At 39.8% G+C, this 15226-nt stretch overlaps 2 protein-coding genes across 3 annotated transcripts in view; one reads left to right on the forward strand and one right to left on the reverse strand.

Moving 5' to 3' along the window:
* SLC25A33 (solute carrier family 25 member 33) overlaps nt 1–11062 on the forward strand; it is an 11716-nt gene extending 654 nt beyond the window's left edge. Inside the window, exons 2-7 of the mRNA XM_085298984.1 lie at nt 193–372; nt 4118–4195; nt 5612–5712; nt 8013–8079; nt 9378–9661; nt 10475–11062. Coding sequence (XP_085155110.1) covers nt 193–372; nt 4118–4195; nt 5612–5712; nt 8013–8079; nt 9378–9661; nt 10475–10677 — 913 coding nt within the window. The 3' untranslated portion in view covers nt 10678–11062. The remainder of the gene's footprint in view (nt 1–192; nt 373–4117; nt 4196–5611; nt 5713–8012; nt 8080–9377; nt 9662–10474) is intronic.
* Nucleotides 1–15226, reverse strand: part of ENO1 (enolase 1) — a 273184-nt gene that overhangs the window by 224013 nt on the left and 33945 nt on the right. The gene's annotated exons all lie outside the window — the stretch shown is intronic.

A 15226-nucleotide genomic window follows, 5' to 3' on the forward strand; every position in this document is an offset into this window, starting at 1 on the left:
GCCCCCAAAAAAGCTTGGGAACAATCTCCCCTTGCCTGATGCTGAAACTACCCCCCATCCTAATTATTTGTCAATACTGCAAAACAGAGTCAAATCTTCAGTTTTTATTTATACTCTATGCTGTTGTGATTTGACACATCTGTGCAACAACCTTTCCCTGAAACTGTCTTCTGTTTACATTGTCTTTTACAGATGCGGAGGAACAGTTGGTGCCATCTTTACTTGTCCTTTGGAAGTAATAAAGACTAGGCTCCAATCTTCAAAGCTAGCCTTCCGAGCTGTCTACTACCCTCAAGTCCACCTAGGGACCATCAGTGGGGAAGGARTGGTCAGGCCAACATCTGTATCACCAGGGCTCTTCAGAGTTCTCAAGTGAGTGCTGCTCCTCCTATCATTCAGCATTGCTTAACACCAGTCAGCTGAATTTGAGTTCCTCTGCACAAACAYGGAATGCAGATTTTGCTCCAGACTCACACTGGAAGGATGTCTTTCAGTTGGCCGTATGCATTCAGCAGTGGAATGATAAATTATTCTTTAAAAATGTATCTTTAGGGTTCCTAGGTGTTTGAACTTCCACAGAAACTCATTTTCAGCACTCAAAGCTTTCCAAAGAGACTTGATTTGTATGAGTGTCTGGAAGTGTTATTTTTAAATCAACTTTTCAGACTTAAGCTTCCCAGCTGTTACTACGTTCCAAGGATCAAGAGTCTGTAGTATATTCTGTGTATTTGYATGTACCTCAGCTTGCTGGAGCTATCATAGAAAATATTCCAGAGGAAAGGCATTTTCTTAACATGGGAATTGTCRTCATTGTCTTCTCACGGGAATCTCCATGTTTAATTCGCTGTCAATTGAGTAGTGGAACAGGCAAGTCTTATTAGCCAGGGCTGACTCCTGGCACAAWGACTGAATGATTGAATGAACCATGTACCCTTTCTTTCTGTCTTTCCTGGAGCCATTCCCAGTCTGTTTTAAGTAGTTAGAGGTGCTTGTTTCTGCCCATGCTATTTGCCTAGTTGATGGAGGGAAGCTTTAATTGTGCCCATTTTTATCCTGAAGCTCTCATTCTTTGGAGTTTCATATACAAGGGAGAGCCTATAGCCTTTCCTTCACCTTAAAAGACAAGCATTGTAAGAWGGATTCTAATTCTCTGCACTTAGTGATACATGTCAGCCTCTGATCCATCTTTGAAGGTGCCTCTGCTTTGAACAGCAGTTTGGACCAGGTAACCTTCAAAGTTCTCTTTCAACCTAAATGTTCGCATATATTTTAAGCATTTCTTGTCTGCACTTGTGTGTGGGTTATCTATAATTGAAATTATGTGAATGGAGGAAGGACACTTTTTGCAAAACCAATTTCTAAAATATAATGTGTAATTGTGGTCTTGTGAGCTCTCATCTTTTCCTCATCCACATCTGATTTAATGAGCTATCTTCTGTTTGCTGTTAGTATTTGCTTTAGCAAATTGTTATGCATCAATCCTATCTACATCTGTATTACTAGGAGTTTTCTTATAAGTCTTTTCTGTAGTTCAGACTGCAGCATTTGCTGCTCCAGCTTCTCCCTTTTCAGATGTGTATTCATAGAGTGAAATGGGAAATCATCTAGCTTAGAGCTGTTGTACRGTCTACCAGCAACTTGGAGGGCCAAACCTCTACTACTTTTTTCTTGTTYTTAATATCAAAGCAGGAGAAACTTATGATTCAGACCTCAAGCAAACGGAATGAGGAGTTGATTTGGATCATTGTGCGCCCCAGGGTGATGCAGAGAGGTCCTGCTTAGATCAGGTAGTAGAAATGCCAAAGACAATACTGACTAGCAAAACAGGTTGAATGATTTATGTAAGACCAACACATTTGGCAGATTGCCTGGTGAAGCTGCACAGTTATATAACAGTACAGTGCTAACTCAAATTCTCTGAAGATCTGGATGGCTAAAGTCACTCTGGGACTTGAGAGTCTCTCTTGTAAACACCACTTCTCTTACCTCTGAATAGACAAAGGAGTGTTTGGCAAGTCTAGAACAATCCGTGATTCAAAGTGGACGGTAGTGCCAGTTGCCTTGATTACATCTGYTCCTTTCACTTCCCACATTTTCACTGTGCACCATTGAACCTGAAGCAACTGTAACTGCAAGAACGTACAACTGCAAGGCATATGAGGCTCTTAATTCATCTTCTCTGCCCATYTGTTTCCCTGAGGCTGTCCTCTTGGGGAGAGAGCAAATGGGTTAAGATTGGGTCAACGTTTTAGTACATATATTAAGGTCATTAAATTTGGTGACTGTGCTGTTGATTTCRTTTTACCTCAGGAATTGCTCAGCTGCATAAATCACCAAGCTTTCTACCTACCTTCTTCAGAATGTTAAGAAGTGAAAGCAAAATAATCATACCATTTGTCATTCCATTGCAGGCAGTGTCCTTGAAGTACAGATGATGCTATTGAGTATGGTCTTTCTGATAATATATAAAAAAAAAAAAAAGAGCAAGTAAGTCTCTTGCAGTTTACCCTCTTGTACCCATTTCTCAATCCTGGTTTCACATATATTATAATTATTAACAATGGATGTGACTTAGACCCTCTGGTTTAGAAAAATTGTATGGCCAAAGAGGCAGCCTTTAGAGCCCTACATATAAATTTGTTCCATAAGAGTTAAAGATGTTGAATATAAAAGCCCCTTTGCTGCTGTAAATAGAAAGAAAGTAGGTACTCAGGAGAGCAAGTTAAGCCTGCTACTGAATAGAAAGCACTCCAGAAGGACAGGCTGTTTTTGTCTAATCCGGTTAAGATTCTGATGAGTCACCTCAGCTGGAAGCTGCAGTCGTGACTGTTAAGTGACAAAGAACAAGTAGTTGGTAGATCTGTCTCCTTGGAGACACTCAGCCTTGGAGCTTACAGAGAAAGTTCAGCTCTGCCGTGAAAAAGTGTTTCAGAAGTTCCTATATCCTCTTCTTTCTAATAAGCTTGTTTTTGGAATCTGTGGGGAACATTCCTGACAGTGGTAATGACCTAGAAAGCAAACTCTGAAAAATGGGTAATTCAAACAGGTGCACGTGAACTACCCCTGGATCCTGGTGTTATCTGGATTTTTTTGCACGGTCTTCATGTGACATGTCTTATTTCAGTTAAGAGGGCTGCAGCCTAACAGACTGTGCACAGAATTCCCAGTCATTACTGGACTATACCTGACAGTCACTAGTGGATGAATACTTGGCTATTTATTGGTGTTTGTTGTTTTAGTTATTATAAATATGTCTGCTGTTAGTCATTCAAAAAACTTGTGCACAAGATAAGTCTCTTTTGGTGAGGCACTTAAGCAAATTATTGTACGAAACTTGGTAGCCACTGGGGAAGTTGTCCAAACAGTTCATATCCTTCAGAGTAGTTGGTCCCAGCTCACTGTGGCTTCTGAAGCATGGAGGAAGACAGGTGAAAACGGCTTTAGAAACCTGGGTTGTAGCAATTGCAAAACTGCAGGAAAATGCATTTGGTCTTCACTTTAGACTAGATCATGAAGTCCAATGACAGTGATTCACAACTGTGCCTCTGTATTTGGGGTTTCCTTGGGAAGAATGTATGTGAACTCTTGAATGCCCTCAAAACCAAAACAATCATCCCTAAACTACCTAGTGAAACATAGATTATAGTACAGCTGTGACATGCAGCTTTCACCCTGGATTGGGACTGGGTGGGGACAGAAAAATGACTAGGTAATTGCAAAGGGGATGTGGCTTTCTTTTTTGTCACTCTTCAGAAAAAAGACCTCCTGAATTGTTTAGATATAGAGAATGCCAAGAATACTTTCTTTGAAGAGTCAACTAGCCTTGCATTCCCCATAAAATTCTTTAATTCTGTTCCTGGCAGCTTTCAAAGAATGGGAATTATAACCCTGTGTCATATGGTGCACACACTGAAGTTTTTTACTGCTTAGTGACTTTTATTCAGTAGTATCTCATTTTGCTAATTTTCAGTTAAATTATGTAGTCTGAGAGCTACCAGGTTCACAATGAATACTTACTTCTTTAGCATAGTTCTTTTGCCTGACTATGTGCCAGAACAAGAAATATAACTTTTAACTCAAATACTGTGGGTTTTTTTCTGTTTGTTCTTGTTTTAAGGTCAATTCTGGAAAAAGAAGGACCAAGGTCACTCTTCCGAGGGCTGGGTCCAAACTTGGTTGGAGTGGCACCATCAAGGTAAATAGTTAAACTCTTGCTAGAAGGCAYATTTAAAGGCACCAACCCAAATGTTACATCGCAAATGCAGTGTAAATAGATGCACTGTAAAGAATAGATGACAATTATTCTGTCATAAACTGAGCTTTGTGAAGCAGTTTCAGACTGTACAGTGTGTATATGCCAATAAGTTATAAATCTGCTTTATACTTGCATAACACTGTTAGTAATGTTTACGAATAGCTGATATATTCAGAACCTATTTCTTGTCAATATTCCTTCCTTCTACCCAGAAAAAATGATGGAATTATGTGAAAATCAGTGCCTGTCTTTGTATGAATCAAACCTGTATCTGYCAGATTTTTCGTATTTTATTGGGTTGTCTAAATTTTGTGCATTTATCTTAGCTGTTTCTTTTGCTCTCTGCTTTCTGTTGTCAGTGGAACTCCCTTTTTGCTTATGCCATGTGATGCTATTCTCAGAAAAGGAGAGGTTTTAGCCTGGTATTAAAAGAGAGAATATATTTTAAAGGCATTTAAGTGGCTGTTGCAGTGACTCATGGAAGTGGTCATATGCTTGAGAAAACAGAAGAACATAGGTGCAGAAAAAAATGTAGATTAATGTTTGTATTTCTCTAATAGGATCTATCATTTTACCTGTGAATATATGGTGTTGGCAAACACTTAAGTAGGGGCCAGATGCCAGGGGAAACAGGAGTATCTTTCTGGGACTTGGTTGCCTGAACTCTTCTCAGATGAAAAAGTAAAAGGGGTAGGAGGAGAGACAGTGGGGACACACACTTGCATTGCTGCTGCATAACCTCAAAGATGTTTCCACACACATCTATGATTGTSCCATTCCTTGTTTTCTCTAGCATTTGCCTTCAAGGAGCTGTACTCTGAATATAGTTCAGGCAGCTTCTCATTCATATTGACTGTTGCAGATCCTGCTCTGAGCTTCTGTCTAGTCACGTGCATTACATAGAGATTTGAGGCATGTAATCACCTTCTTCACTTCAGTCCAGAGTTAGGTGTTTAAAGCATGAATGCTCTTATGTCAGTTATRGTTCTGAACAAATGTAGGGAAAACATGGCATAGAGAAAGAAAGTGACATTCCTGAGGTTACAAAGTGTGTTTAAAACCAGAYTTGGTGTTAGTATCTAATTCAGTGGGCTTTGTCCAAAGACCACGTTGCCTCCCATTTCAGACTCTGTGAATATAAAACCTTTCTACTTTGTGGAAAGTAGATAATGGCACTATAGTGTAGCAAAAGAGAGCCTGTGACCTTGCAGGTGGAAGCAATCATGTCGAGGTCCCTTTGAACATTTTTTTATTGGATGGAGGAGAGGGGGAGGGGAAGCTGTGAGATGGCAATGTATCTAATTTGACGTCCTCTGTATTAGATTGCTTTCCCTCCTCCCTCCTTTTCTTGCACAGGGCTGTCTATTTTGCATGTTACTCCAAAGCCAAAGAGCGATTTAATGGCATCTTTGTGCCCAACAGCAACATCGTGCACATTTGCTCTGCAGGTTCTGCAGGTATGTATTAGTAATTCATCTTCCAAATAGTCTGCAGCAATACGCTGTTCTTCAGCCAACCATCAATAGCAGCCTATGCATGTATTGTTATCTGTGTGGCTCTGAGATACCTCTTAATACTTTAAAGTATGTATTCAAAGCTGTTATTGTTGCAAGAGTTGTTCTCTTCCTCTCAGTAGTTGAAAAATTAGTAGAATAAGGCAGATACTGGTTTTTTGGTCAGTCTATAAAGGACCTAGCCTAATAGGCCAGTCTACTCTGAGAGTTCAGGATAATTTTAGTATATGAATGAGTTCAGAGGCCAGTATTTAGCTTATTCTGGGAATGTATACTTGGTTTTGTATGTGCCAGGAGCTATTAGAATCTATTGCAAGGTACAGAAAGAATTTCTTTCTAAAAAATATATTTAACAATGGTCCCTATAAAAGGGTAAGATCAGGAGAGGTGATTGAGTTCACAAAACAATATGTAAAAGACACTCCGAAGGAGAAAAAGTTCAGAGACTATTTAAAAACAATCTACTAGGCTGGAAACAGCTATTCCTTTCAAACAAACAAAATGGGAGTACTTGGCAAGCTTGTTTAGGGACTGTTAAGGAATGCTCCTCTGAAGAACTGAAGTTGGTGTTTCATAGCATTACTAAAAAAGTAAATCTGCTTTTCTGTAATACCTGAACAACCAAGTATCAGTGCAATCCAAAGAGAAGTTTATACGAAAAGGTTTTGCATGTGTGTTATGTAATGTAGTTGTAGAAAGCCTTCAGTATCTCGTCAAAAAGTCATTCAGAAGTATTTGAGGGGCAAAGGGAAGGCATGTACAAACTTTGCAGAAGAGCCTGACACAATATATATGTGTATATGAATGTGTGTATATATATATACACACACACACATATATACATACATATACATACACGTGTGTATATGTATATAGATATAAAATATATACCATTTGGTGAACTCAGTACTTACTTAATTGCTGACAATTGTGTGCCTTGTAGCTTTTGCAAGCCTATGGTCCCTAATTTCTGAGCCTTGCTGGATGTGAACATTGCCTGAAGTAATAAGGCAGTTTGACTAACGACATATTGGTGGAGTTGGAAATCTGCTTAGTTTGGTCTTAGCAGAGATTTGTGCCAGCATACCCAACAGATTATACAGAGATATTCTGCTGGCTCACTACTTTTTATGGGTCTAATAGTACCACTGCGCATGAGTTATAGCAATCTTATATCTCTCGTATGGGAACAGACTTCACATTTCTACGCTGTGTCCACATTGAATACTGCAGAGCAGCTGAAACTATAATCACATTAGGTGGGGGGKTTTTAATAGATTTTTTTTTTTTGATAAGAGTAACATGAACTTATAGACAAAGTATTGCAGCTACAGAACATTGACTAGCAATGTGTCCTTTTGCCTGCCTGTCTAAAGGACAGTGACCCTTTGAGTGTTACTGGAAGTATATTAAAATCAACTTTTGGAGGAGGCCAAAGGCAGATTTCACACAGAGATCAATCCCAGGACTTTACTAACTCCTAACTTACCTTGTTAAGAAAAACTGTTTTAGTGTTCAGCACTTTAAAAATGTATTTAAGTTATTGGGTTTTTTCTAATTTGGAGTAAGCTTTTTTCCAACTGAAATGTTACAGTAATATTTCTCTAACCAGTAAGAAAATACTGATAGACACCAGCAAAACTTTGATATTGTTTTAGCCAAATTGTTCTAGTTCATTGTATTTTTTTTCTCTCAGTAAGGGGAAAGTTTGTTGTGGGAAAATTATTGTAGGAGACTTCTAGTTCAAGCTTCAGTCTTGAACTGTGATCATTAAAAACAATCTCTCCAATGGCTGGGTTTTGTTAGTGAGATGGCTCAGTGGCACCACCTAGAGCCTTTGGAGGGAGGAAACTAATACACATGTATTTTCTTCATTGATTTCATTTCATCTCTTACTGTAAAACCCAGTCACTAAATAAGATACCTGGTCTACAGCAGTCTTCAGGTACATGAAGTACATATCAATACCAGACACAAAAGTGAAGCATCCTATAAGAAATTACAGGGCAAGTGGTCACTGCCTTCTGAAGTTCTGTGTAACATCATTCTGTAGAAAGAAAGGAGTTKTAAGCTACAAACCTGCATGTCTTTTGAAACTTATGGATAGAACTGGTAAATTGAACTGTGCAGTGGAGGTTCATATTGGTTCATATTTTTTTATATATTTCCTAAGATTCATATTTGCCACTGCAGTACATCAGCCTAGATTCAGCGATATTTTGTTTTTCCTTTCTGTCTTTTAGCCTTTATCACAAATTCCCTGATGAATCCCATATGGATGGTGAAAACCAGAATGCAGCTAGAACGGAAGTAAGTAATTGATTGAAAGAGACTGGATGGCTAAAGGAGACTCTGGAAAGCTAGACTTTGTCCTTTCTACTCATGGCTCTYTGGTCCGTGGTAGATTTTGCTCTGTTGTTTCCCTGACAATCAAGCTACCTTTCAAACCAACATCCTTTTACCTGTCCAGACTAAGGATTACGATTCTGGGTGCTGTACCTTAATTTGAGGCAGAGTTAGTATGGAGAAGAAAGTATAAATTGCCTTGAGTGCTGGGTTCAGTTTTTGTTTTCACCATAGATCTTAAGCCAATTGGGGCATAGCATTAATTTATTTATCCTCAGATCCCTGCTTACAAAATCTTCTGTACCTCATGGATTGATGTGGATGATAAATACATCAAGAACTGTGAGGTGCTTTGATACAGCAATAATAGACTATGGAAGTGTCAAATTAGCTCATTTGAGAGCCCTGAGCATGAGGTTGCAGTCTCCTTGACAACACAACTAGCACTGGTCCTAGATCATACAGATGTGTATTACTACAACAAACCATGGTTATTAAGACACAGCTAGCTAACTGAACAGAAAGGGTGATGATTTTAAAATTCTAATGAAGCAGGATTAGTTTTGTTTCATAAAACATTCTAGAGGCTGCAAGAATCCGTTGCAGTGGTTTAATGTTCTCTTGTGTCCTTCAGAATTTTGTTACTGTTAACCATACATCCTGGAGGCAGAGAGGGAATTTGACAGTAATAGATTTTTGGTCCAGTGATCCATGGTCGCTGGCGGATATTGAAGCAATGAGGGACTCTTTTATCAATGGAGATTCCTTTCTGCAAGGTCATGTCAGATGAGATAAGAAGGATCCTTTAAGACACTACAATCTATAAATAATTTATAAGTGTTAATTCTGGCGCTTTACAGGGTAGTACATTTGAACTGAATGCTGCCCCTTAAGCCAAAGGATCATTTCTCATGTAGGAGACCTGTGTCTTGGCCTACTGAAGATGGCCTTAAAGGGAATTGCCAGCTAATAGAAAGCAGTGTCTCTTCAGTGCTCGTTTTTTAAAGCAGTGGTGAACTGTGACTAGATAGGACTGGAGTTCTAAGAATTATTTTAAGTATGTATTAGTGGATTAGAAAAGCCAAGGGTGTGTTCTTAGTGTGATGGTCCTGCTCTATGCACCAGATTTTTGGACTAAAACTAAGCAGAGAACCATTTGTGTAGTTACAAAAGCTATACTGAAAGCCATGAGGTTTTTTTATCTTAATTCTAAATCTGGATTCATCATGTGCTCTGTTTTGTTCTTATATTTGTTTTTTTAGAGTCAGAGGTTCAAAGCCTATGAATGCTTTGCAGTGTGCTAGATACGTTTACCAGACGGAAGGTATCCGTGGCTTTTATAGAGGCTTGACCGCCTCCTATGCTGGGATTTCTGAGACCATTATCTGCTTTGCTATTTACGAAAGCTTAAAAAAACACTTAAAGGAAGTCCAGCTGCCCCCTTCTTCTACTAATGGGACCGAAAGGAACTCCACAAACTTTTTTGGACTGATGTTTGCTGCTGCTGTTTCCAAGGGCTGTGCTTCTTGCATTGCTTATCCACACGGTATGTTAACTTTTCCACTTATGAGTGCAGTAGAACAGCTGTTGCCTCTAGTTTGAGTTGAATGATGGTCTGTAGAGTTCTTCATTTCAATGGCCAAGTGCATATTATAGGGGTATATGTATATACCTTAGTATTTTCAGTATTGGTCCTGTTATTCTTGATAAGCCATTTGTTAGTGATTAGAACTTCCTGATCAAAAACAGCTCAAAAAATAAAAGAAATTGGATGCCTCTGACGTCACTTCTCATTAGTAACCTCTAACTGTGTCTCTACTGTGCTTGGGACTCTGCAAGCATGTATATATTTCTGTTTTTAGAAGGGCTGAAGAATAGTGCTGTATAGTGTGTGAAAGTAAGGGTTTTTTGCAGAAGAAATCAGTGAAGGTTTGTGTTCTGAAGATCTTGCTATSTGAATTCACATATGAGACAATGAGAACACAAAAAGGGTGCATGCAAAGTGGTGGCTCACACTTCTGGTATGAGCAGATTATTGTGTTTGGATAGGTGTGAAGATAGTCACGGTTATATAGAAGGACATTAGCAGTGTGAGCAAATTTAGTTGTATAGATACTTGAATGAGCAAATAATCTATTCATTCCCCATGAAAGGGAACTCATCTTTAACTTTCAGTCCTGCCTAAAGGGTGATGTATACAGGATTTCATAGTTTAAAATACTGCCTGGCAGACAGACAGACTTTCTGGTCAAGGTYTTGATAACCTTGGGCTGTGCATTCTTTTTCCTGGTCTTGGTGTGTTTCTCAATAGGAAGATTTAAGTTGTATTAACTTTGGGCTCTTTTTCATTTTTCTGCAGAGGTCATACGGACACGGCTGCGAGAAGAAGGTACTAAATACAAGACTTTTATTCAGACAACACGTCTGGTAGCACGTGAGGAAGGCTATCTTGCTTTCTATAGAGGACTCTTTGCCCAACTCATCCGGCAGATACCAAACACAGCCATTGTGTTGTCCACTTAYGAGTTAATTGTGTATTTGTTAGAAGACCATGCAAAGTAGCAGAACCAAGACTACTGTTACGGACTGTAGACCAATTTCTTCATTGAACAAATAGTCCTTTAAGACTGATGCTGGTGGCAGCACTGGCGAAAACCTATGAATCTCTGATTACCTGCTGGATATTTTCCTTTTGGAGTCATGCTTTCTGAAAGGTCTCAACTCATTAAYGTTAATAGTTAATTATAACTTTTTTTTTAACTTAATGATAAAAATTAAACAGTTACTAAATTAAATTACACTATTTAATTTAAGTATATGTTTRTCCTTTTCCTTAAGCACAGCCATATGTGGTCAAGGAATGTACCTTGTACTATCAAGTGATCTCTTGGACTGATGTTCATTAAAACTATTAAAACAGAAGAGAAACTGGTTTGGAAATTTGAAACTCGGGCTTCCTACCACTGGTGTCCTGTTGCTTTTTAGCACTATAATAGCATAATGCCCAAATAATTTTGAGAGTTACTCAGTGTTTATGTAAGGTGCACCATACCCATTACTGTAGGAACTTCTTGTGGTATCCAAGTGGGACAACTTTGTTACACTTCTAGTTTGAAGTGTTCACACCAGAATCTCTGGTACCTGCACTGGCAATGTCACTGAAATGTAATTGTGGGAGGCTCTTCAGTAAAACTTAATCACTTACAGTGCTGTGTACCTATGGACTTGGATACATGTTTGAGTTACTGTGTGTAAATTGATCTCTCCTGACTGATCACTCTTATACATTGCATTTGTGAAGGGCTGAGAGCATAAGGACAGTCGGTGCTTGTGGCCTAGCAGTAATGAAGAAATTCTATGAGATGCAGTAAGTTGGTCATGTATCCTGACCCTAGCTTTTTACTGTTTTGAGTTCGTCTGCATTACATTTTCATTAAAACGTAAGGGGGACAGAGAGGCAGGATCATATAGGACCCAAATTTTGAGTATGAATCCAGTTTTGGAGTCTGCTTTACAGTATGTTGAGAGTGATTGAGAATAATCATTCTTGATTTGATATCCTTTTGTGGAGCAGTGCTTCAGGTGGGATTGAGTTACCCCATTGACATGCCACTGGAGTCAAGACAAAAAAAAAATACACATCTTACGTAAATAGTTCCCTTTCATCATTACTGGCTTCAGTACTGAAGGAAAGAAGAACGATCTGCTGGTCTAGTGGAGAACAACTCCTGTATTTGTTTATCACAGATGCAACATCTGCCTTCTCCTCCACAGACTCAGTATCAAAGGAGTATTCTTCTACACTAGTTTCCTTTACAACTCCTATTGCAACAGTACTTTGTGATGGAAGTATTGTCTACGTATAATTCCTGATAGTGCTGGAGTAAAATACTTTAGAACTTAAACGGTTAGATTTTTGCTTTGCTTTGGCCATGCTATGTGTATGTATTCATTAGTGTCATTTGCTTTGACAGCTGAGACATGCTACAACATCTGAGCCCAGTTTCAGTCTTCCCTGCTGTTGAACTGAACAATAAGCTTCTCATGACTTGAGCAGGTGTTGAGTTCTTGAGCATAAACAAGTGTTTATGGACATCTTTGACTTCAAGACACATACACAGCGGAGGTGTTGTTTGGACCTGGAAGGATCATGCAAAGCATTAGGAAGCAGCCTAGTAGTGAGTAGGGCTTTCTTTGACAAGAGAAAATTTTCAGGCTATTATTTTGTTGTAGAAATRTAATGGGTTGATAACTCGATTCAAACCTTCATGTTCGTTCTCATTAGAACCTAGCTGTGACTGGTACTTGGTGTCAGATATGACATCATATCAGGAGCACAGTGCAAAGAGGGAGTAGAGAGTGTGTGTATTTACCTCATAATGAGGCAAAATAGTGCAAAAAATAACTGATTTCTACAATGTCTCACTGAAAAGAGAACATAACACTTTACCCTTAAGCTAAAATAAGAAACAGTTGAGTAACTAAAAATGAGCACGATTTTTTTTAAATAAAGACGATGAGCAGCAAAGGCTTTAAAGTCTCTTTATAGGAGTCAGAAACTGTCATACAGTGCTGTTTCTATTTTTGAGAACCAGGCCACTTGTGCTGCTGCTTTGTAACTTTTTCTGAGATTTGCTTTCTTAAATTAGTATTTCCCTTGTACTTGGAAGTACTGTGGCTTGCTTTTACAGCATTAGTCAAATGTGTGGACTTCTGATACTTTTTGAGAATGAGGGAAGGGAACTGAAGGACTCTTTTGAAGAGTTTGGGACTTGGTAAGAGAGAAAGCAAACAGATTTTTGCACCTGTGGAATCTGGCAGAAATTCAAGAATTCAGATCTATTTTTTAATACTCTTTGAGCTTTGTTACCAGCCTTGACAATCTTAATTTGATGGGGATTTGACATGCTATATTGGGAGCAAAGAGCATTTTTGAATTAGTGTAATTTATTCCTCTCTCCTCCTCTCTATTAGAATCCTAAAAATTCACTAAATCTTAATTCCTTAACCCTGTAAAGTTAACACATTTAGCTGATGTTCTGTGAGTTGTCCCACTGATGTCACTGAGTATGGAATAAGTGTGCTAATAGTGAGAAGGTTTGGGAAGTTTTTTCAAAGGGATATCTGAATTTAAAAATGTCCAACTTTTGGTTTTGAAAAATTTTGAAAAAAAATTCAAGCATTTTTCACTGTCCATGCCATTTATACAACTTCCCCAGAAAGTCAGTTTCATGGAAAGTAGATTGACTGGTCATTTGTTAGGTTTTCCTGGACATTTGCCCTCCAGGCTTGAGCTTCACTTCCAGCTTCTGTGTAACCCAGTTCTCAGGTGATGAAACCTTGGTCTAATCTGAAGCGATCACAAAGTTTCCATTAACTTTAACAGGACCAAGTCTGCTCCTGTTCAGAAACGAATGTTTAAATTCAAATTACAAATTATTGTTACAGTATTTTGAGCTATTCWTGTTGACTAATTTAGCTTTGGAAGTATTTCTTAGTACTATTTCCTATTTGAAGATACAGGTATTAGTCTTGTGGGGTCCTTTCACTATAAAACTTTACAGCGTTGCTTTGGTATCCATGATTGCCTTGATACCCCTCAAAATTACCTGCATCTGCTGATTGCTGTGATASTTACTGTGTTGTAATTGTGCCCCTCATCAGGGTTTACAGTTGTTTTATACAAGTTCATCATTGGTTCCTTTAAGCCGGAAACTTTGGGTTAACTATAATGCATCTATGGTTGGTCTGATAGTACAGGCACAGTTAGGAAGAGGAGTGACTATGTAGGTAGAACAGACAAGCTTCCAGATCCATGAGTTTTAGAGGCTCTGCAGAAGGGCTTGATGGGCCCAATGACACAATAATCACTGTTACTCTGTGTTACTCTTTTCCACAGTTAAATCTGTGGAGCTAGATATAAGACAGTTAGGACCCCACCCATATTTGGAGACAAGTTTAAAAATACAGCTTACTTCCAGTATAAATACTTGTCTATGAAGAGCTTTTTGCCACAGCTTGAACAGGATTCCTTAGCCGGTTTGAGCTTTTTAAAACACGATGATGAGACAACTTGGTTCCCCTCAATTTTAAACCATTTCTGTCCATAGTGCTGAGGATTTTTTTTGTTACTGTTTTTTTTTATCAGGAAAACAGCTGTGCAATTTGAGGCAGAGCGAGTCTTATATTTTGGAGAGGGCTTACCACTTACCTTCATGCAGAAAAGGGGCATGCATGTGAAACTACAAGCAGCTTCCACTTCTGTCAGAGCAGCGAATCGCATCAGCGTGTGCGGAGCGGTGAGGCACGAACAGGTAAGCATTGCTTTGTTTTCTAGGGGAGAGCTTCTGAACAAGCCCAGCCTGGGAACTACTCACTCTGGAGACTTGAGAGCTTTCTGCAAAACTGTATTGTTCATCTACGTGGCTGGGGAGAGTGGAAGTCTAGAGCAGCAGCCCTTGAGGCCTGGCGCACAGGTAGCAGACTGCTGGAAAGCCCTCCACTCTAATTCAGGCTCCACTGGATGTAACTACCCCTCAGCTGAGGTGAGATGTCTGCAGCACACGCCTTACTGGGTAAAGCTGCTCGGGGACACAGAAGGGTGGTAACCCCTGCTCAAAAACCACTGGGAAGGCTCCTGTCACGTCCGTGGAAGGACTTTCTGCAGTTTGCTAGGTGGTACTAGTGTCACTAAAGTGGTGCTAGGAAATGACATCCAGCTGAAGCATCTCTTCTCTTGGAACGGCCTCAGATTTTGCTGCCGCCTCCTCGAGCTTTGCTGCCTTGCACTTCTGTAATCCTCTGACCAGGGCCTTGTTTTGCCCCCCCCCCACCACCCTTGCTTAAAAATTTGCATTCAGTTTAGTTGCCAGTCTGCTGCCCTCTCGCAGATCGTGTCTTTTCTCGTGTCCAGAGCCCCCCTCCATTTGTAAAAGCGGTATTTTAAGCAGGCTCTCCCCCGGAGCGCGGCCCGCGGCGCTGTGAGTCGACGGTCGTGCAGCCGCCCTCCGTGCCTCGTCGTGCCGCCGCCCTCGCCGGGGAAGCGCTTGTGCCGCGCCGGGAGCGAGCGCGCAGCAGGGCCGCGCTCCGCTCGGAGTAACGCGAGGGGTCG

This window comes from Rhea americana, unplaced genomic scaffold, assembly GCF_003343005.1.
Source record: "Rhea americana isolate MKP2758 unplaced genomic scaffold, rheAme1 scaffold_143, whole genome shotgun sequence".
Taxonomy (NCBI): Eukaryota; Metazoa; Chordata; class Aves; order Rheiformes; family Rheidae; genus Rhea; species Rhea americana.